Consider the following 21,431-nt stretch of genomic DNA (forward strand, 5'->3'; position numbering starts at 1 on the left):
GTGACTATATAATACGTGATGTTGAATGTCTAGTTTTTTAATTTGAACTTACATTTGAAGTGTTTCACTATATTATACTAGGTTAAAAAATTCCGAAAATCTCTCCTGACTTACTTTCAAGGAGTACGAGATCGAAGAAGAATATAATGGAAGAAAACAAAAAGGATAATTCACAAAAGAAAGTAAAGAGTTGTACAGTATGCAAACATCGAAGGACGAAATGTAACAAGGATTGTCCATTAGCCCTATATATACTTCCCAGCAGACAATCCCCAATTGTTCAATAACGTCCACAAATTTTTTGGCGTTACTTATATGACAAACGCTCTTAGATCAACGCCTCCTGATTTGCGTGATGATCTTATGACATCCATTATCTATAGTGCTAATGCCCACGTTATAGATCTCGTTCGTGGGTGTTTAGGTGAAATTCAAACTTTGCTTTCGAAAAATACGCACGCTCGGACAGAGCTACATTGTTTGGTTCTCTGATTCAACAATTTGCTAATCAAAACGATCAAAATCAACGCTTTGATAATCAACACTTTGAGAATCCACAATCTATTCCCTCGTACCACCAACCTCAACCAGTGAATACTCAACACAGGTTTTTCTTTCTATTTTTTTCCTTAATTGATATTAGCTTAGCTTAGTTTTTGTGATTTTATTTAATTAATTAAGGTCTTTTTGTTGCAGAGCCAGTAACGATGTTCCACTTTTTCTTGATGATTACGTTCTTGATGAAGCCGTTTTCGTTGAAAGCCCTAATCAACAATTTCAAAATCAACACTTTGAAAATCAACAATATATGCCAACATTCCACCACCATATCATGGGAATAACCAATGCAGGTTTTCTTTCTTTTTGTTTCCTTAGTTATTGGCTTAGCTTAGCTTTTGAGATTTTATTAAAATACTTAGGGTTTTTTGTTGCTGCAGTGACATTGACAATGACCCTCTTCCTTCTTATGATTACGTCACTGAAATTGATTTATTTGGACGCACTAATCAAGAATTTCAAAATATACAATCTATGCCCTCATCGTTTCCCCAACTTCAACATGGGAATGCTCAACACAGGTTTTTCTTTCTATTTGTTCCTTAATAATTATTGGCTTAGTTTAGCATAGCTTTTTGTGATTTTATTAAATTAATGCGGGTCATTTTTGTTGCAGAGCCAGTAACGATGCTCCACTTTCTGTCGATGATTACGTTGTTGATGAAGATGCTTTCTTTGAATGCCCTGACCAACAATTTCAAAATCAAAACTTTGAGAATCAACAATATATGCTATTATTCCAACAACACACAACATGGGAATAACCAATACAAGTTTTTCTTTCTTTTTATTTCCTTAGTTCTTAGCTTAGCTTAGCTTTTGAGATTTTATTGAATTACTTAGGGTTTTTTTTGTTGTTGCAGTGCCATTGACAATGACCCTCTTCCTTCTTACGATTATGTCACTGAAACTGATTTATTTGAACGCACTAATCAATAATTTCAAAATCAAAAATCAATGCCCTTATCGTTTCCCCAACCTCAACCTGGAAATACTCAATAATTAAGGTTTTTCTTTTCTCTTAGTTTCTTTTCTTAATTATTAGCTTCGCTTCTGAGATTTTATTTAATTAAATAGGATTTTTTTTGTTGCAGTGCTGGCGCGATAACCAACTTTCTTCTTAATTACAATTACGTTGTTGAGTATCAAAGTTATTAATATAATAATTTAATTCTATTATTGATTGATTGTATTACAAATTAATTAAATTAAGTTAGTTGTTATTGTCCTTTTTCATTTGTTTTCCTTGTTCTTATAATACGAATTTCTTTTAAAATTTAAAGTAATATAATGGAAGTGAATTGGTATACTGTTAATTGTCCTCGTTTTCCTCTAATCCTCTTTGTTTACTTACTACTCAAGTTTTAGTTGTTGGATTATCAAAGTCAAAATTCTTTACATGAGATAAAATAATTGAATAAAATGTTAAGTAACTTATGATTAAGTTCAAATTAATTTTGTTCAAGTTTCACATACACTGGTTCATAACCTGATCATCCTTAATTATAGTGTATATCACATAAATTTAGCTAAAAATTTATAGTTCAAATTTGATTTTTAAAATTATATTTCAATTTGTAAATTTTGAATTAGTCAAATTTATTTTGAATTCTTATACATAAGGTGAGAGTTTGAATCTCGGATATAATTAGGAAAAAAAATCTCAATTAAGTTTTAATAAAGTTAAAATCTTTAGGTTAAAAATTATAATTTTAATTTATTAAACCTAATGTTTTTAGGCTATTAATGTTGTAGTTGTTCGTATGCTAATCAAAAGTCTGATAAATTATAGTTGTTTAAGTTTTAAATTTAGAAAAAACAAAGTGAATTGGAAAAGTTTATTTTGATCAAAAGAACAAAAGAACTAAAGAATGTCATGTGGGAGTTGATTGTTCCTTTAAATATATTTTATACCGGCAATATCTTAGTCTCAAAACATTATAAACAGCTAGATGCCAATGTATCATTTACCAATTTCAATAAATATGTTTTGAAAGTAACTTTTATAAGCACATACATTGTTTCATACTATTAGCTAAAGTCAAAGTAACAACAATTAAAAAAAAAAAAAGAAAAAAAAAACTTTATAAATATAAATATAATATTAAACACAAACTTATCCATATAAAAATGAAATTATGTTCGCACACTAGTTTTTCCAATATTTGCATATGCAATAATGCTATCTAAAATTGTTAGGTCATGAAAAACTATAACAAAATGATCTCTTAAAGTTAGTGAGTCATTATATGAATGTATTTCTTTTGTAATTTTAATGAAATACGACGTGTATATACTTTATCATTCAACGAGATATCATTCCAAAATTATATTGTTATGGGAGTAAAGGTTTTAATAACTTTTAAAATGTATACACCATCTATAATCAATCAACCAATAAGATTACAGATTAACACAAAAAATCTTGCTCTCTTTTCTCTCCTTTTTTTTGCCTCAAAAAAACTCTAGCCTCTATTGTTAACTCTGGGGTTATTATCAACCTTATGGTTGATGATAAGCCCCTAATCTCTTTATTTTTGTTTTTTTTTTCTGTTTAATTACTTATAAAATTTATTTTCTTTATATTATAGAGTTATTTTATCTATTTATTGGATTCGATATATCCATATATATTGGATTTTAAAGTCTCTCATAGTGAGTGTTTATAGTATATCATAACTACATACTTCAAACAATATAGTTCTTATTCTCTTCACTCCCTTTTAGTATTGGCAAATCCTCACTTTATAATTCTCATATATACGACCTTCTCTAAAACAATTTGTAGAAATGACAATCAGTCAATCACACGTAAAACACATTTATGTTATAACAATGATGTCTCTTATCGTAAAACCTTACAAGTAATGATCTACAGTCATCCACAATGGTATTCTATTGGTTGTTTCTGTTAAATGTTTCCTATTATCCGTAATTTCTCACGATTACGTTTAAGTTTAATTTTTTAAAAAATTAAAAATTTTAATATTTATAAATTTAAAATTATTTTATTTTATTATTATTTTTATTCCAATAATCTACAAAATCCGCCTAATATTTTATTATTTAATTTTTTTAATTGTAAATTCAAATTTCTAATTTCTCAATCAACAATTTCACTAGTCTTCAATATCTATTCTATTGCTTACTTAATTAACTAATTGAATCAACAGTAACTCATTGAAGTGGGTACAAAGCATTATAGTAAAGGGCAAGAGGTAGAGGGTAAGAGGAATTGGTTATCCATTCATACATATTCGAGTTCAAACAACTCTAGGAATTAACCACTCCATAATAAAAATAGCATTGGCAAACTAAGAATGCTTCTGAAAAGCTTTGTGCGTTTTACTTCAGTTTTCAGGTGGCCAATGTTATGCCTTTTTGTTTAACTGCATTAGGCAGCTTACTAGCAAGCGCAAAACTCTAGCGAAATAACTTGGGTGTTGAAAAGGTTCGTGCAGGAGGGAATGTAGTGTTGCTGTATGCTGCTAAATACCACGGTGTTCATAGAGTTGTTAATATTTCTAGTCGTTTTGATCTGAAGAAATGCATTGAAGATCGCCTGGGCAAGAATTATCTGGAGAGGATGGCTAACACTGGATTTATTGACATTTTTAGTAAAACTAGTAAGCTAAAGGAAATATTATTTAGATTGCCGATAAACTGATTTTGTTATGAAAGATTTTGTTTATTTGCTCTTTTTGGAATTCATTATAAATTGTAGTTGTTGGTCTTTTATTGGTAATGTACTTTTTAATTCAGTATTCAACTTAGTGGTGTCTTCTTGATGGGAAATTTCAGTACCGTGTAACTAAGGAGAGCTTAATGGATCGCCTTTCAACAGATGTTCGAGCAGCATGCTGTTTAATACCCGAGAATTGTAGGTCAGTGTTGTGTAAGTTTGATAATAGTTAGCGATTTTCATATCATAGCTGCTGAATTATTAGCTTTCCAGGCTTTCAGCAATTGATCCGTCTTCGTGTAACAATGAAACCGCAATTCTTTTTTTGAATTTGTGTTTCTAAAATGATAGTTATTGCTCATCTGACTGGGGTATAGGTTAATATTAGGCCATTAGGGTATGATATTGGCGATCTGGAAGTAAGGTTTTGATATTCAACACTTGTGTAAAGACTTGAAGCGAACGCACACCCTTGTGGGTTGGGTTCACCATTCACCAGAACAATACCAAATCTTTAATCTCATAATATACAAAAATTAATTGCTTGGATACGTTGCAGTGTCCAAATTTCTTCAAGCGACGACGTTTAAATAACTGATTCAAATCAGGACGTTCTAACTTTGATAACTAGACAATAAATAATCGAATCAGTCCGAATGAAAATATATACATATGTATTACCCTATGGATTTATGTGACTAGCTAGCTATATAATAGGTGATGTTAAATAATGTTATTTTGTAACAAATATTTTTATCAAGTAGTTATTAATGTAGTATGTATTATTTTGCGATGTAGTACTAATAACAGTAGTGTAACAAAAGTAGCATGCTATTTTTGGTGACTTCATCGTCATACGGCGAGTATATAAGATAGTTACACAATTTTAGTGCTTTGTATTACCCGCTTGTTAAATAGGATGAGAATTTTAGTTACCTTCTTTTTTTTAAAATTTCTACTGAAAATTAATTGACGTGTCAACATATTTCAAACAAGCTAGTTTAATTTACATTTTATTGATTTTTTATTAATCAAAATATAAATAGCTTATATTTTCATAATGTCATAATAAATAGTTAAGATATTGAGGGTGTTTGACAAATAGCTGATAGCTATTAGCTGATAGATAATTACAGTGTCTGATTTGACCAGCAAATTTTATTAACTAGTTTGACCAGCTAATTTTGAAACCTCTGTTATGAGCAACTTGTTTGAAAGTAGCTTATTTATATCAATAAGTTGTTTCAACCAACGAGTTTATCAAACATTAAAATTGACTGATTTGACCACTCAATCCTTTATTTATATCAAACTAAGTTAAAATTGGTCAATAATCCATTTTGCCAAGCACCTCGGCCCATTAGTTTTACATGTAAGCTTTAGAATTTCACTTGACAATTGTGTGGAAATAGACTAACATACACTTGATAGGCGGAGGGTCCAATTGTGACTATAGTACTACTAGTGTCTCATATACACTTATAATGTCAAATTTACTCAAACCTCAAATTCACGAAGATTTATTTAAGATTCCATTAAATCGATTATCATCAATGGCATATACTCACTAAATCAAAGTCCTGACCCTGGGTAGGCCCAAGGGGCAACCGCCCAGAACCCATATTCAAAAATTAGTATTAAAGTAATATAAAAGGGCTCGTAAGAGAATTATTAATACTCCCTTCTATTCACCTTAGGTGTCCCATTTACTTTTGAGACACTATTCATTTATCACTCTTAAATTGCATTTTATTATTAATCTATAAGTTAAAACATAGTCATGTGGGATCTTATTTGATTCGTTTTGATGTAAAGATTATTAATATCAACTTTTTATAATTTTTGATTATACAGTTGTGCTTAATTTTTTGTGTTTAATTATTTTGTTATCAATTTATGTAATTAGTCTACTTTTATTTTTATTTTTTTTCAATTTTTTTACAGTTGCTCTAATCATATTGTTAATAAAGGCCATAATTTAAGAGCACAAAAGATAAATTTATTTACTTTGTATTTTAATGTGATATAATAATTTAAAGGGCCCTAAATTACCAGTTTGCCTAGGGCCCCGAAAAGTTCAGGACAGGTCCTGATTACCAAATTGATAGTCATAGGATATCATGATGATCATCCTCAGTGTAAAATAATAGTTTAATTAAAAATATTCTCCTCAACAATAAATAGAATTTTAGTGTTCTAAAAAGATTTATTTTGAAAAGTTTATGATGTTAGTAAAATGAGATTTATCTTTATTCTTTTGAACTATGCATTATATTTCTGATTTTGCATCTCAATAACCCTCTTATTATCCTTGGCATTGTTTTTTTTTTTTTTTTTTATATATATAGTTTTGTATGTACTATATGATTTTCATGACCCAGAGAAGTGGATATGTATTATATAATTTGATGATCAATAGTCTATGATGTTAATTAATCATAAGTGTTGATGTTCTTAATAATTTATTATGAAAAGTGAATACAAATCTATTCATATGTGATCATTATGGTTAAAAGGGCAATGATATTATTAATAATATAAGATAATTTATATATTATCTAGAAATAAAGATTTATATTGTTGGGATGGGTTATCCTACATCGACAAATTGAAAATGGTGTGCACACTTTATAAGTTATTAGAGTCTTTTTTCCCATTGCCATATGGTTTTGGGATGTTATATATCTTCTTGGCTTATGAAGTGTGTGCACCTCGTGTTTTCCCATTAATATGCTGGTATTCACAATAAGTCTAACCTAATTTAACATGGTATCAATGCCGAGAATTCGATCAAAATTAAAAATGGTAGGTTCGAAAAAAATAGCATTCCTACCCTAATTGATTACTCCCACATGCGAACTTGACGAGGGTTCATATATGAGGGGGTGTTGAGATGGGTTATCCCACATCGACAAATAGAAAATGGTATGCACACTTTATAAGTTATTAGAATCCTTTTTCCTATTGCCATATGGTTTTGGGATGTTATATATCTCCTTAGCTTATAAAATATTGCACCTCATGTTTTCTCGTTAATATGTTGACATTCACCATAAGTCCAGCCTAATTTATCATATATTATATCCAATAAAAAGCCTATACCAACAAAAATAATTATTGAAGGTAATGAAATTTAAGAAAAAATGACTTGCTGCAAATAAATAGATTAAGTCACTTAATAAAGACTCTCTACAAATCGACAATCCCATTAAACTTAAATTTGGACGTACATTAGAAGTATATCCATTATTATATTCTCTCTAATTCTTTTAAGTTGTTCAATTTAGTTTTGTCACACTATCTAATGCACTAATCAATTCTAAATTATTTCTAATTATGTATAATTAAAAATTATAAAAATTTAATATTAATAAAATTTATATTGAGACGAATCAAACAAAATCCCACTTGACTATATTTTAACGTCCAGTGACAAAACAAAAATCCAACAGCATCAGCAAGTTTGTCAAGGCCAGCTTGAAGGCAACCCTTTAATTCTGAATTTCTGATTAAAACCAATTTCTTTTGTGGATACTCTAATTATAATAGTCACTATAGTTGACGAAACAAAAATCTTTTTCATCCTTTTTATTTGATCTTTTATATATATATATATATATATATATATATATATATATATATATTTGTTGACAACATGATTGCTGATGTTATTTCCTATAGATTGATAAAGGGTACATATCTCCACAGTTCATTACAAATCCTGAAAAGGCAATTGTTGAATTTGAAAATGCAAGAGTGCTGGTTACTAATCAGAAGATTAACCCACTATTGAAAAAGGCAACTCAAATGCGAGCCCCTTTGCTAATTATTGCTGAGGATGTCACTGGTGCGGCATTGGCAACTCTTGTTGTAAACAAGCTGCGGGGTATTATCAATGTTATTGCTATCAAGGCACCGAGTTTTGGTGAGAGGATAAAGGCCATGCTTTAAGATATTGCTATCTTGATAGGTATTGTGAGATATGGTTCAAGAGTAAAGTTTCAAGCTGGTATATTAGTTCTTATAGACGATTCAACAAATTGTGATAGCTTAACAGCTACACATATTTAATTTCATTTCTATTTCATAGTATGAATTTAGTTATTTCATGATTTCTTTTTCTCATGTTCTTTCTTCCCTTTCTTTGTCCTTCTAAAGCAATCTAGTGTTCTAGCATTGCTCGATAGATACCATATGCCAATAACAACATGGAAATAAATCAGGTGCGGAGTTTCAAGCCAGTGATTTAGGATTGTTGGTGGAGAATACATCTGTTGAGCTACTTGGTATAGCAAGGAAGATGACAGTTACCAAGGATTCCACCACCCTCATTGCTGATGTCGTATCCAAAGATGAGCTTTAGGCTAGGATTGCACAACTTAAGAAAGAATTGTTTGAAACAGATTATGTCTATGATTCTGGGAAGCTCGCTGAGAGAATTGCAAAACTGTCTGGAGGTTTTGTAGTTATTAAGTTTGGTGCAACCACAGAGACTGAGCTTGCGGATTGTAATTGCGTATTGAGGATGCAAAGAATGCAAGTTTTGCTGCCATAGAGGAGGGCATTGTGCCTGGTGATGGTGCTGCTCATGTTCATCTCTCAACTTTTGTGTTTGTCATCAAGGAGAAGTTGGAGGATGCTGATGAAAGTTTGGGTGCTAATATTGTGCAGAAGGTATAATTCATTTTTGTATCATGTACTGGTCTTTAGTATTATTCTTATCTATAGGATTAGGTGTTAGCATATTGTTGGTTAAGTTCTGGACCTGGATATAGTCATGTAGTAATGGTATTGAGCAGATGTCTATATCATAGGACAATCCTGACAATTGTGTGATATAATGAATTAGGGTGAACACTCTGCATTAGGAATGGGCACGGGTCTTGGACCCTAAGGCGACGCGACCCTAATTTTAAGGGTCTGGGTTCACCTATTTTTAGACCCAATGGATCTGGGTCAGATTTGGGTTCATGACCTTAGGGTTTGGATCCGGTTCTACACATTTGAGACCCAGATCCGACCCATGGACCCAGTTTTACATTTTTTTAAAAACATAATATGTTAGCTATTATGTGTATTTAATTGTTTGATTTAAAATTTTGTTATATTTTTGAACATTGCGTGATTTTAAATTTTGTCGGTTCATGTAATTTAAAATGTGTTCATTTCGTTGTATCCATACTTTAAGAATTAAAGACTTGATAAATATTTTGTTATAAAAACTTGAATGTTGAAAAACTTCATATATTTGGCTAAATAAGTATAAAGTATTAGAAGATCCTTGTTAGTCGAAAATGTTTAAATAATTTTATGCGAATGGTCAAAAATTGTACTGCATAATATATTTTTAAAAAAATTTTAGGAAAAAAATAAAATTGTTCCGAACCCAAATCTAGACTCTAGACCTGCCAGACCTTAAATCTTTGAATCTAGGACCCATGCACATCCCTACTCTGCGTAATTGGTAATTACGGCTATAACTTACATTGTGTTACATTATTTGGTGAAATTTTATGTTAGGCTTTGGCATTGTTTTGTATCAACTATTTGGAAAGTATCTTGTCGGGATCAGAGCATTTAAAATGTTTTCACTTCAATATGCGTCAATAATTTGTTGCTTGCCTTGGTGTGGGCGAATTTCACTGTACGAAGATAGCAAACCCCCTTGATAATTCTTTACTGTAGACTCTAAATATGCTTCCCCATTAATGCAGGCACTTGAAGCACCAGCATTTCTGATGCCTACAATGCTGGGGTTGAAGGAGATGATTGTGGGGAAGGTGATGTCTAGCGAGTGAGAGATTGGTTTCAATGTAATGACCTACAAGTACGAGAATTTGGTAGACTCAGGAGTAATTGACCCTGCTAAGGTGATAAGATGCGCTTTGTAGAATGCTTCATCTGTTGCTGGAATGATATTGACAACTCAAGCAATCGTAGTGGAGAAACCCAAGGTTAAAGCTGCAGCAGCAGCTGCTCAACCAGGTTTGACTGTATAAGGTTTAGGATTGTTTAGGCCACAAACGGTAGGGCATCCACAATCCATATATTGTTTTGTAGTAATTTGTTGGAAAGTTTTTTGTATTGAGAATAATGATTATTGAAAAGAGTAATTAATTAGTGATTGATTTTTAAAGCTTTCAACACATCGGTTTAGATGTGGCGGTGTTAGGTGTTAATGTTAATGTGTTTTTATAATGAAAATCCACTTATTTTTCATCAGATTCTGATTTGAACTTTGTGGGTTTTAGTTGATTTGAAGGTTTTTTTCATGTTGTTGGGAAATAAGCAATTGCCTTTTCTAAACCACCCACAACTTTAAAATCCTAAATAACCATATATATATATATATATATATATATATATATATATATATATATATATATATATATATATATATATATATATAATATTAAATTAAATTAAATTAAATTAGAAAAAGATAAAATAAAATATCAGAAACCCTCCTATAAAATGGGGACATATAAGGGTGATATGCTACTTTCATAAAAAAAACGTTATTAAAATTATGTAAAAAATCAAATCAAATCGGACCTTTTGGTATTCGATCAATCATAAGTATTGTAATGTCCGTGAAACTGATATTTATCTGATCTTATAATCGAATTTGATATTGATCGATTTTAAAATGATATTAAAATTATGTAAAAAAATAATGTTGATATATATATAATTATGCACCGATCTGAGACGTTCAATTCAAAATGAACCATAATGATCTAAATAAACACCTCTTCTTATAATGACATTTAAAAAGTGAAGAAACCAATAAGCACAAGTACATCATAACTATACTAAATGAATTAATGAATATCTTATAGTAATATAGATTTAGTGCACACTAATTTTATTATTGTGCACTACTCTTAACTCTCTATTTTATCAACTCATATGCGTTACCTCACGATTCACTAACCTATACTTCTACTCTCCACTTCTCTAGTTTATTATCATATTAAGGTTGGTGTACTCTATTTAGTATGCGCTAAGTCAACATAAAACTTTCTCACATCAAGAGGGGGAGGAGTGTCGATTTTGCTGCAAGTGGTAAGAATTAGACTTCATTATAAAAAGAACATGTAAGTTTTTTGGTGAAAAACCAAAAACCAAACCAAAAAAAATTAAAGTAATTAATTTGGTTGGTTTTGTTTCCCAATTCGGCTTAGTTTGAATTGAAAAAAAAAATTATTCTGGCTTTTGTTTTGGATTTGGTTTTTGTACAAAAATAGAACAATGTATCAGAATTTTAAAATTTGTCTAGTTTGGTTTTGTTTGGATGCTTTAAATTTTAAGTATTTTTTATTGTATCAATTTTTTGATTAATTATTTGAGAATTAGCTTAATTGTTATAATTTTTATATTTGGTTGTGATAATTTGGTTTTATGGTTTGATTTGTTTTCTATAGGCTAATTCGATTGAGTATGGTTCGGTGTAGTAAAAATTTGTTTTGACTTAGACCGAAAAATCAAAAACCAAACTTAATGTGGCTTGAATTGGTTTTTTATCAAAACCAAACTAAAAACAAAGCTTTCATTCATAATAAGTGTGGAAGAAATAGTCTTTAAACATACATCAATTATCATTTTTGAAAGGGTGTGTTCGACATAACAAGTTAAGTAGTTGTGATTATTCTCAATAAATTTTTTCTAATTTTTAATTAAATGATTACGTGAATGATTTGTAAGTTAATAATGATATTTCAAAACTTTTGAGATTTTTGCATTTTCAAAAAAAATTTGATTCATATTGTCCAAACACCGGTTTAAATACAGAAGTGGAATCTGTAGTTTACTCTTATTTCTGGAAGACATAAATAATTAGTAATGAATTGGTGAACAATAATACAAATTTTCGTCAAGTATAGTTAATTTGACAGTTTACTTCAGGTCACGGTTTAAACCCGCTATAGACATGCAACTGCATCTGCTGCTAAGGTGTCATAGACCAAGAACAATCGCATCCCTTCAATCCAATATTTTCTTCCCTGTTCTCTCTCTGTCAAAACGTTCCTTTAATACGAATGCAAACCAACGTCAAACAGATTTTATCTCCAACGACAAATCCTGCTCAGACACATTTTTATGGATTTCTCACCATTCACACCCAGAAATATCTCAATTCCGTGTCAATGGTTTCTCCAAAATCACCAGCAAACTCACTGGAAAGGCTTTGCATTGTCTTTTTTTAAAGGGTATGATCCCTTTAAGCATATTCCATTTAAATACTTTGATAAGCATGTATATGAGATTTGGGTGTGCAAATTCTGCCTACCATGTGTTCGACAAAATGGCGCTGAGAAATGAAGCTTCTTGGAACACTTTAATTGCTGGAGTTGTAAAAGCTGGTTTATATTTTGATGCTTTTGAATTATTCAATAAAATGAGGATTTCTAACTTTGATTTAAATGGGTTTGTGATTTCAAGTTTGATTTCTGCTTGTAGTAAATGGGATATTATGGTTATTCAAGGATTTCAAATACATGGGTTTGCTCTTAAGTCAGGTTTATTGGATGATGTCTTTGTTTCTACGTCTTTATTGCATTTTTATGGATCAGATAGGTTTCCATTGGAAGCGAAGATGCTTTTTCAGGATATGCCTTATAAAAATGTAGTTTCATGGACTGCATTGATGGTTGTGTGCTCTAATAATGGACAATCCCAGGAAGTCATTGAATTGTATCGAAGAATGAAGCAAGAGGGGCTAGACTTTAATGAAAATACGTTTACTATAGTGATCAGTTCTTGTGGGATTCTTGAGAATCAGAATTTCGGTCTGCTTGTTCTTGGGCATGTTATAAAGTCTGGGTTTGAGTCGAATCTTTCTGTTGCAAATTCTCTTATATCGATGTTTAGTAACTTTGATGATTTGGATGCTGCGTCTTATGTGTTTGATTTAATGGAAGTACATGATACAATATCTTGGAATTCTATGATTACTGCCTTTGGGCATCACAAGCTTTGTGCAGAAGCCTTTGGATACTTCAGGCGGATGCGTTTTGTTCATAATGAGGTTAATTCTGTCACACTTTCTAGCTTGTTATTGGCTTGTGGTTCTATTGGTAGTGTAAAATGGGGCAAGGGTATACATGGTCTTATACTTAAATATGGACTTCAATTAGATGTTTGTGTTTTTAATACTCTCCTTACCATGTACTCTGGAGCAGGAGAACTTAATGATGCTGAGTTTTTATTTATGTCAATGCCAGAGAAGGATTTGATTTCATGGAATTCAATGATAACTTGTTATGCCCTGAATGGCATGTGTATAGATGCATTGCGGACATTGAGCGGCCTCTTAAGGGCCAAGAAATCAATTAGCCAAGCCACTTTTGCCAGTGTTATAGCAGCATGCTTTAACAATGAGTTCCTTGCTGCAGGCAAAGTTGTCCACGGTCTAGCTGTCAGTTCTGGTCTTTACAATAAATTGATTGTTGGCAACTCATTGATCACCATGTATGCAAATTGTGGCTTAACAATGAATGCTAAGCAGGTTTTCGATGTCATGCCTGAGCATGATATAGTCACATGGAATGCGCTGATTGGGGGTTATGCTGTGAACGAAGAACCCGATCAAGCATTTGGAACTTATCAGTTGATGAGAAGAAGAGGCTTGCAAGAAAATTACATAACCATTGTGAATCTTCTTTCTTCGCTTTCTTCTGTTAGTAGTCTATTAAAATATGGGAAGTCTGTGCATGCTCATGTCATTTGTATAGGTTTAGAGTCAAACGAGTATGTGAAGAATTCTCTTATAACTATGTATGCCAAATGTTCTGATCTTGACTCGAGTAATGTATTATTCAATAAATCAAAGAACATAACCCCTGTCACGTATAATGCCATAATTTCTTCTAATGCTCGACAAGGACGGGGAGAAGATGCTTTGCATATATTTACAAAAATGTATAGTAGTGGTATATGTTTAGATCAATTTACTTTCTCTAGTGCTTTTGCTGCTGCAGCTAACTTGGCAACGTTGGAAGACGGTAAAATGCTTCATGGTTTGACTGTGAAAATTGGGTTTGACTTGAATTTGCATGTATTAAATGCTGCTATGGATATGTATGGGAAATGTGGGGAATTGAAAGATGTCTTGAAGTTACTTCCACAAAAAGTTAATAGGTCAAGGCTATCATGGAATATTCTTATTTCAACATATTCAAGGCATGGTCTTTTTCAGCAAGCTCGGGACACTTTTCATGAAATGATTCGTGCAGGGATACAACCTGATTTTGTGACCTTTGTCTCTCTTCTAACTGCATGCAGTCATGGGGGCCTTATTGATGAGGGTCTTGAGTATTACTCTTCCATGACAAGGGATTTTGGAATTTTGCCGAGAATTGAGCATTGTGTTTGTGTAGTTGATCTTCTAGGGCGATCTGGAAGATTTTATGAGGCTGAGAAATTTTTAAATGAAATGCCAGTTCCTCCAAATGGTTTCATCTGGAGAAGTTTATTAGCTGCTTGTAGGGTTCATGGTAATGTTGAACTTGGTAAAAGAGCAGCGCAACAGCTAATTCAAATGGGACCCGATGATGATTCAGTTTACGTTCTCTACTCAAACGTATGTGCATCATATGGAAATTGGGAGGATGTGGAGAGTATAAGAAATCAAATGCGATTGGGCCATGTAAAGAAAAAGCCAGCATATAGCTGGATGAAGTCGAAAAATAAAGTCAGTTCTTTTGGAATGGGAGATCAAACTCACCCACAAGCGAAACTGATAGCTAAAAAGCTCAAAGAAATTAAGAAACTGATCACTGAAGCTGGTTATGTCCCTGATACAAATTTCTCTCTGCATAACACTGACGAAGAGCAGAAGGAACACAATTTATGGAACCACAGTGAGAGACTAGCGCTTGCATATGGATTAATTATTTATCCTGAAAGCGCAGTCATAAGAGTATTCAAGAATCTTCGTGTTTGTGGCGATTGCCACTCTGTTTACAAGTTTGTAAGTGCAGTACTTGCTAGGGAAATTCTATTGAAGGATCCCTACCGGTTTCATCATTTCAAAGAAGGCAAGTGTTCATGTGGGGATTTTTGGTAGTCAAGACGCAATTGTGTAGATTCACAATTTCACTTACGCGCTCTAATTTGTCGAGGACTCTCATGTAGTGGATGGTAAGAAAAACATTAATTCAATTGCCTTTATACTTGCTACTGTTGCTTAGTGCTTTCTCACATAATTTAACATCTTGAGTTGGGTTATAATCATAATGAATAAGGACCATTAATACTTTATAGTTTTGTGTATGCTTGCTACAGACTATTGCAACCTTGTACTTTAAGAATTCTGAATGAACTGAGCATACAGATATGGCTAAGGGTTCTAATTCTTGACTAAAATGCATGGATACTCATTCATACTTCTCAAACAATGCTTTTATGTAAAATTATAAAGAAGGGATGGTTAACATGGTTTGTGGCATTGATGCTTTCATGCTAACAGCCTTGTAAAGCTACGAAGAATCGCCTGATAGCTTTTATCACATGGCTGTAGCCTTGTTGGGCTATAGGGACTGAGATTTGGGTTAAGATTTTGCTAATATCGATGTGTGTATTCAGTATATGAGCAACCAAGAATTAGGTGTTCCAAGTAATTCAATTATTTAACTAAATTTAGGGAGTTCTTGTTCTATTTCTCCAATTTAACCTTCTAACTCTGTTTCGTACATTATATAAGAAATAAATATTAATTCTTACATGTATGTTTTCAATTCTCTATTTTTTCGGCCTATCGCTTCAATCATGTTTTGTCTAATAAGTGATATTCAAATCGCCGAAAGTGTAACTTTTCCTGAAAGTTAGTATTCAATGAAATGAAAGATCACCATTAGGCATACATAAGCTAGCATGTTGTGTTAGGATTTTGACCAGAAATGCTGAACCTGATGAGGGCAGATCTGAGGCCTTTCCATCTTGGATTGCTTATGTATAATCTAAAGTATGAAGTATGAACATGGGATGACTGTGCCCTGAAATAGCTGAATTTTGGCATACATGACTTGTGGATTACCCACCTAGCATTTTTCCATACCAAATTGCTGACTATTTTAGTTGCACTTTTTAATGTTTTTCCTTAATAGCATACCGCATTACTGACCTGATACAGCCATTAATCCAAATATATTTACTTAATGAAGGTGTCCTGGGGAGAGGATATATTTAACGACATGTCTACCAACTGTTTATTTAAATGGTTTTTCAGATTCTTAGAAGTTATTAATTATGATCTTAGATGTAAATGTAAAGTAACTCGGACTGGCTGCAAATAGCCGTAAAATATATAACATTTGCAGTTTCCTGAACATCAATTCTGTGAAGGTTGATAGGTTAAAAGCACTACGGGAATTCTGCTACATGAAATTGACAAGGAATATGATGAATAAGTTTGCATGATTACATGTGAAGTCAAGAAATACGATTGATGCACATTATAATCATATACAAAAGTCAAGGGGACGTTTATTACTTCTTAATTCATAGTTATTGAAATTCCCCTATGATTCTATTATTGTAAGAGATGAACTTCTATGTGTAAAAGGCTTCAATACATATATGTATTTTCTTCAGACACCTTACACTTCAATTTTCTGCTGAGCCATGTTTTGCTTCAATGTACGTCTCTCCTCTGCAAATTAGTGTTGCCATTGAGTGTAAGCAAATTGAAAGTGTGTGAATGATTCATGGAACAGATTTCTTTGGGAAAATGAGTTGAATCTTGTACTTGGACATGTGCTTTTGTCCAATATGATTTCACGTGTCTGCAGCTCAATGTATATGTTGAGTTAGTTATATAAGCAAAACTGTGTGAATCAAAGCACTTGCTATTTTTATTTTTTACATGTTTTTTAGTCTGTATTCAATGTGCCTTGAATTCCTTTATAAATGCCTTATACTCTGTTGAAAACCTGCAGAGCAAACCATCACAAAGATGACTGTCATTTGCTATATGTCGTATGAAGCATCGGAGATGGAAGCATGAGGCATGTAAGGAACAAGCATTACTTGAAGCTGGAAGTTAAGCTGCTACACCTCATGAAATTTCTTAAGACTTGGACGCCTGAAGAATACAAGCAAAAGCCTATAGGTATGTGATATGCATTCATCGTAATATATTTAACCCAAAGAGATAACACCCTGCTTTTCTCACTATGATAAGATGTTCATAAAGAGAGAGTTTAGTTTACTTATTAAAAATCAAGTTCAAATAAAGCCTATTAGGTTGAAAGAAGTTGAGATGAATTTAGGGTGTTCAGACATATTTATACAATACTTTTCTAACCTAAATCCACTTTAACCTAGATCTAACAGGTTCCCTAATAAAGTGGCGGCATAACTGATTCAGTTATAACACCTTTTAAAATGATTTAAAAGTTAAAATACAATTTTAAGCCTTTATTTTCTACACTCCCCCTCAAGATAGGTGGTAGGATCTTGACACCAATCTTGCTAATTGTCTTTTCAAAGATTTTAGAACTCACAGCTTAAGTGAGTATATCAGCAACTTGATCTCTTGTTCCTCCAAACGGAAGATTAATAATATTTTATTCTAGTTTTTCTTTTATAAAATGACGATCCACTTCAATATATTTTGTTAAATCATGCTAAATCGGATTTTCGGAAATGCTAATTGTTGCTTTTTGTCACAATAGAGTTGACAAGCCTTTGTTTGAGAAAAACCAAGTGCTTTCATTGATTTACGAAGCCATAATATTTTTGTTATCCCTTTAGCAATCCCTCTAAACCCTGCTTCAACACTTGATAGTGCAACCACCTTTTATTTTTACTTCTCCAAGTGAGTAGGTTTGTACTAACAAAAGTGAAATTAACTGAAGTGGATTTCATTCCAACTCCATCACCAGCCCAATCTGCATCTGTGTTGCTAATAACAGATATTGATTTCGTTTAGAAAAGATACCTTTACCACTAGTTTCTTTGAGATATCTGATAATTCTTATGGCTGCTTCAAAATGTTGAATTTGAGGAAGATGCATAAATTTGCTTATAACTCCTACTGCATATGCAATATCTTGTCTAGTATGGGATATATAGATAAGTTTTCCTACCATTTGGTATTGTTCTTTGTCAGCAAGAATTTCATTTTCATTAGTTTGTAATCAGTGATTTATAATGGTAGGAGTATCTGCCGGATCATGACTCGTACCTATTTCTACAAGAAGATCTAAGATATATTTTTGTGATTTATAAAGATTCCCCTTTTGATCTACAATCCCAAGAAAATATTTTAGATTTCCTAGATCCTTCATTTCAAATTCTCAAAATAACATTCTTTTTAAATCTATTATTTCTTTTTTATTATTCCCAATAATAATAATATCATCGACATATATAATTAAGCACGTAGTTTTCTTATTATCTCCTTTTAAGAATATAGTATAATCAGAGATTACTCTGTTTATAACAAAATCTTTTCATTGCTATAGCGAATCTTCCAAACCAAGCTCTTGGAAATTGCTTTAAGCCGTATAAAGCCTTTTTTAAATTTATATCCCTCATTAATTTTAAAATTTTCCAAGATTGGAAGAGCTTTCATTTAAACTTCTCCAATTTCTCCATGGAGAAAAGCATTTTTAACATCAAATTAGTGGAGAGGCCAATAAGATATGCAACAATAGAAAGTAAGACTCGTATAGTAGTATCAATTTTTGATACTGGGAAAAAGTTTCTTTATAGTCAACCCCATAAGTTTAACCCCATAAGTTTGAGTATATCCTTTAGCTACTAAGTGAGTTTTATACCTTTTAATTTCACCAACTTTTTCGCCATTAGTCATATCTTCTTCAAAGGTTTCATTTTCTTCTGTAGTAGGATGTTCATCAGGGGAAGGAGCTGTAGGAGATGGTACTATAGGAGATGTTATAGGAGACGGAATTGTTGGAGATGGTACTATAGGAGTTGTTGTAGGAGATTGAAGATTATTATTAACATATGATGTAGGATTTTGACTTTAAATTTCATTTTTAGAACATGTTAACCAACTTAGATCCTCACTAGTATTCTCTCCTAGAGATCTAATTTGGTAGTAATAGATATTTTCAAAGAAATCACAGTCCTTAATAACATACATTTTATTATTGATCGGATCAAAACACCTATACCTTTTTGATTTTTTCCATAACCAACAAAGACACATTTGAAAGCCCTTGGGTCAAGTTTATTTCATTTTTTCTTTGAAAGGTGAACATAAAATCCAACAACCCGTGGTTGAAGAAAATGAGCTTGAAAATTTTTAATGAGACTTAAAGGACATTAGTTGCAGCAATAGCCTCAGGCTAAAAATAATGAGGAACATGTGACTCAATCATAAGGGCTACAGTAAGGGCTAGGAGTGTGCAATTTTTCTGTTCAATCACACCATTCTGTTGTGGAGTGTCTGAGCATGAAGTTTGGTGAATAAGACCATTTGTAGATAAAAAACAATTCTCCATATTATGGTTAATATGTTCTCCGCCATCATCCATTCATAGAATATGAATTTGTGAATTAAACTCGGTTCGAATCATTTTATAGAAGTTTACAAACACATCAAAAACTTATGACTTTTTCTTTAGGAAATAAATCCAGCTCATGCTAGTACAATCATCAATAAAAGTCACAAAATAGGAAAAATTATGAGTATTACTAGTAGAGATTGGTCCCCAAACATTAGAATGAATCATAACAAAATATTTACTAATTTGAGAAGTACTAGTAGAATAAGAGTGTTTATGACTCTTGGCCATAACACAAGTTTTAACACCGTCACATTTTTGGCATATATTTTAGCGTTCATTTTTGGCATATATAGCTGAGGAATGCTGATCCACAAACCAGAAGCCGTTGTCTATGTTCTATCAGGTTCTTTTGTTGGCCTTTGTATACATTTTGTTTAGATATTGTATTGGTTGATATGCTACTGTTCAGGTTTGTGTTTGTCTAATGAGGATAAATGTTGCTTCCTTATCTGATATCTTTCAGTGATGCTGTCGCTTGGTCTATTCTCTTCAATTTAAAATTAAACTAAGCTCTGATTCAATGATTTTGAAACAAACATTAGGAATCGACACACACAGACTACACAAGTTTACGAGTTTCACTAGTATTGGAATTTCGCCTCCATCACTTGATAAATTCTGAGAGCGGGCAATTATTACATTGACAAATTCCATAATTAAGGATGATACAAAAGGGTATCACAGTATCAGTAAAAACGTCATTAACGGATAGCTCCATATTGGCCGAAGCAGCATTTATCCTCAGTAGACAAACATGTACCTGAGACTGGCTACTGCCAAGGGATGACTGATCTTCTGTCTCCCACTATATCAGTCATAGAGGAGGACCACGAAACATTCTGGTGCTTTCTTTGTTTCATGAGAAAAGTGAGGCGCAATTTCCGACTTGCTTGGTCTTATATCCAAGAAGTGCTTCCTTATATGATATCTTTTATTGATGCTGCCGCTTGCTCTATTCTCCTCAATTGAGTGGATGCGTTTCTGATGGTTGATGCAATGACAAAATTTTGCTGCTGCTTCTTCTGGGGCATGTTGTATCACTTGTTGCTGCCTTGATCTGTTGACTTAAGGTACCTACTCGTGTGCCTGGTTCAGGTGCTGGTGTGATGCTACCGTCTTGATCAATTGTGCTTGTCTAAAGTGTTGTGCATGCTGCTGGTCCATGGACATTTTATAGGGTGTTGGTTATTTTTTTGTTTGGTAGATGGTGGTGCTGGTTGTGATTGATTGTATGGTGATGATGCATGATTCTAGTCTTTTCTGCACTCACTTCGTGCTTTGGAATGATTGTATGATGATGAGCATGGTTTTGGAATGTCTACAAGGGTTTTATGATTTGCTCTTGTCGTCTGTTGCAGAATATGTTATTGTTTATGTAAAAGTTTCTAATTTGATAGACCTTATATGGGTTAATTATCCTCTTTTCTGTATAGCCTTGAATGTGGCTTTTGTTGAGATAACTTAGATGTTTGGATTTTATCCCATCTTTGTAAATATTTTGATCTTTTTGGTAAAATACTTATATTTGCCAAAAAAATAATTAAAACAGAAATTAATTATAATAATTGCTATAATAATAATAATAATAATAATAATAATAATAATAATAATAATAATAATAATAATAATAATAATAATAATTTATTATT

At 32.1% G+C, this 21,431-nt stretch overlaps 1 protein-coding gene and 1 pseudogene across 8 annotated transcripts; both read left to right on the plus strand.

The window, feature by feature from the left end:
* Positions 1-315: 315 nt before the first annotated feature.
* On the plus strand, positions 316-10,264 carry LOC130801260 (ruBisCO large subunit-binding protein subunit alpha, chloroplastic-like; annotated as a pseudogene).
* Positions 10,265-12,004: 1,740 nt separating this feature from the next.
* Positions 12,005-21,326, plus strand: LOC130806175 (pentatricopeptide repeat-containing protein At3g24000, mitochondrial). 8 transcript variants are annotated; one of them, XM_057671170.1, is made up of 4 exons: positions 12,005-15,385; positions 17,182-17,354; positions 20,054-20,125; positions 20,597-21,324. In XM_057671170.1, the coding sequence occupies exon 1, from the start codon at positions 12,174-12,176 to the stop codon at positions 15,309-15,311; it is 3,138 nt and encodes a 1,045-aa protein (XP_057527153.1). In that variant the 5' UTR covers positions 12,005-12,173; the 3' UTR covers positions 15,312-15,385; positions 17,182-17,354; positions 20,054-20,125; positions 20,597-21,324. The 8 variants fall into 8 exon arrangements, with proteins under 8 accessions (XP_057527153.1, XP_057527145.1, XP_057527125.1 ...); XM_057671162.1 differs by having other exon boundaries at positions 17,182-20,125; positions 20,597-21,326; XM_057671142.1 differs by having other exon boundaries at positions 20,054-21,324.
* The last annotated feature ends 105 nt before the right edge of the window (positions 21,327-21,431 follow it).

Source organism: Amaranthus tricolor, chromosome 1 (assembly GCF_026212465.1).
Source record: "Amaranthus tricolor cultivar Red isolate AtriRed21 chromosome 1, ASM2621246v1, whole genome shotgun sequence".
NCBI classification, from domain to species: domain Eukaryota; kingdom Viridiplantae; phylum Streptophyta; class Magnoliopsida; order Caryophyllales; family Amaranthaceae; genus Amaranthus; species Amaranthus tricolor.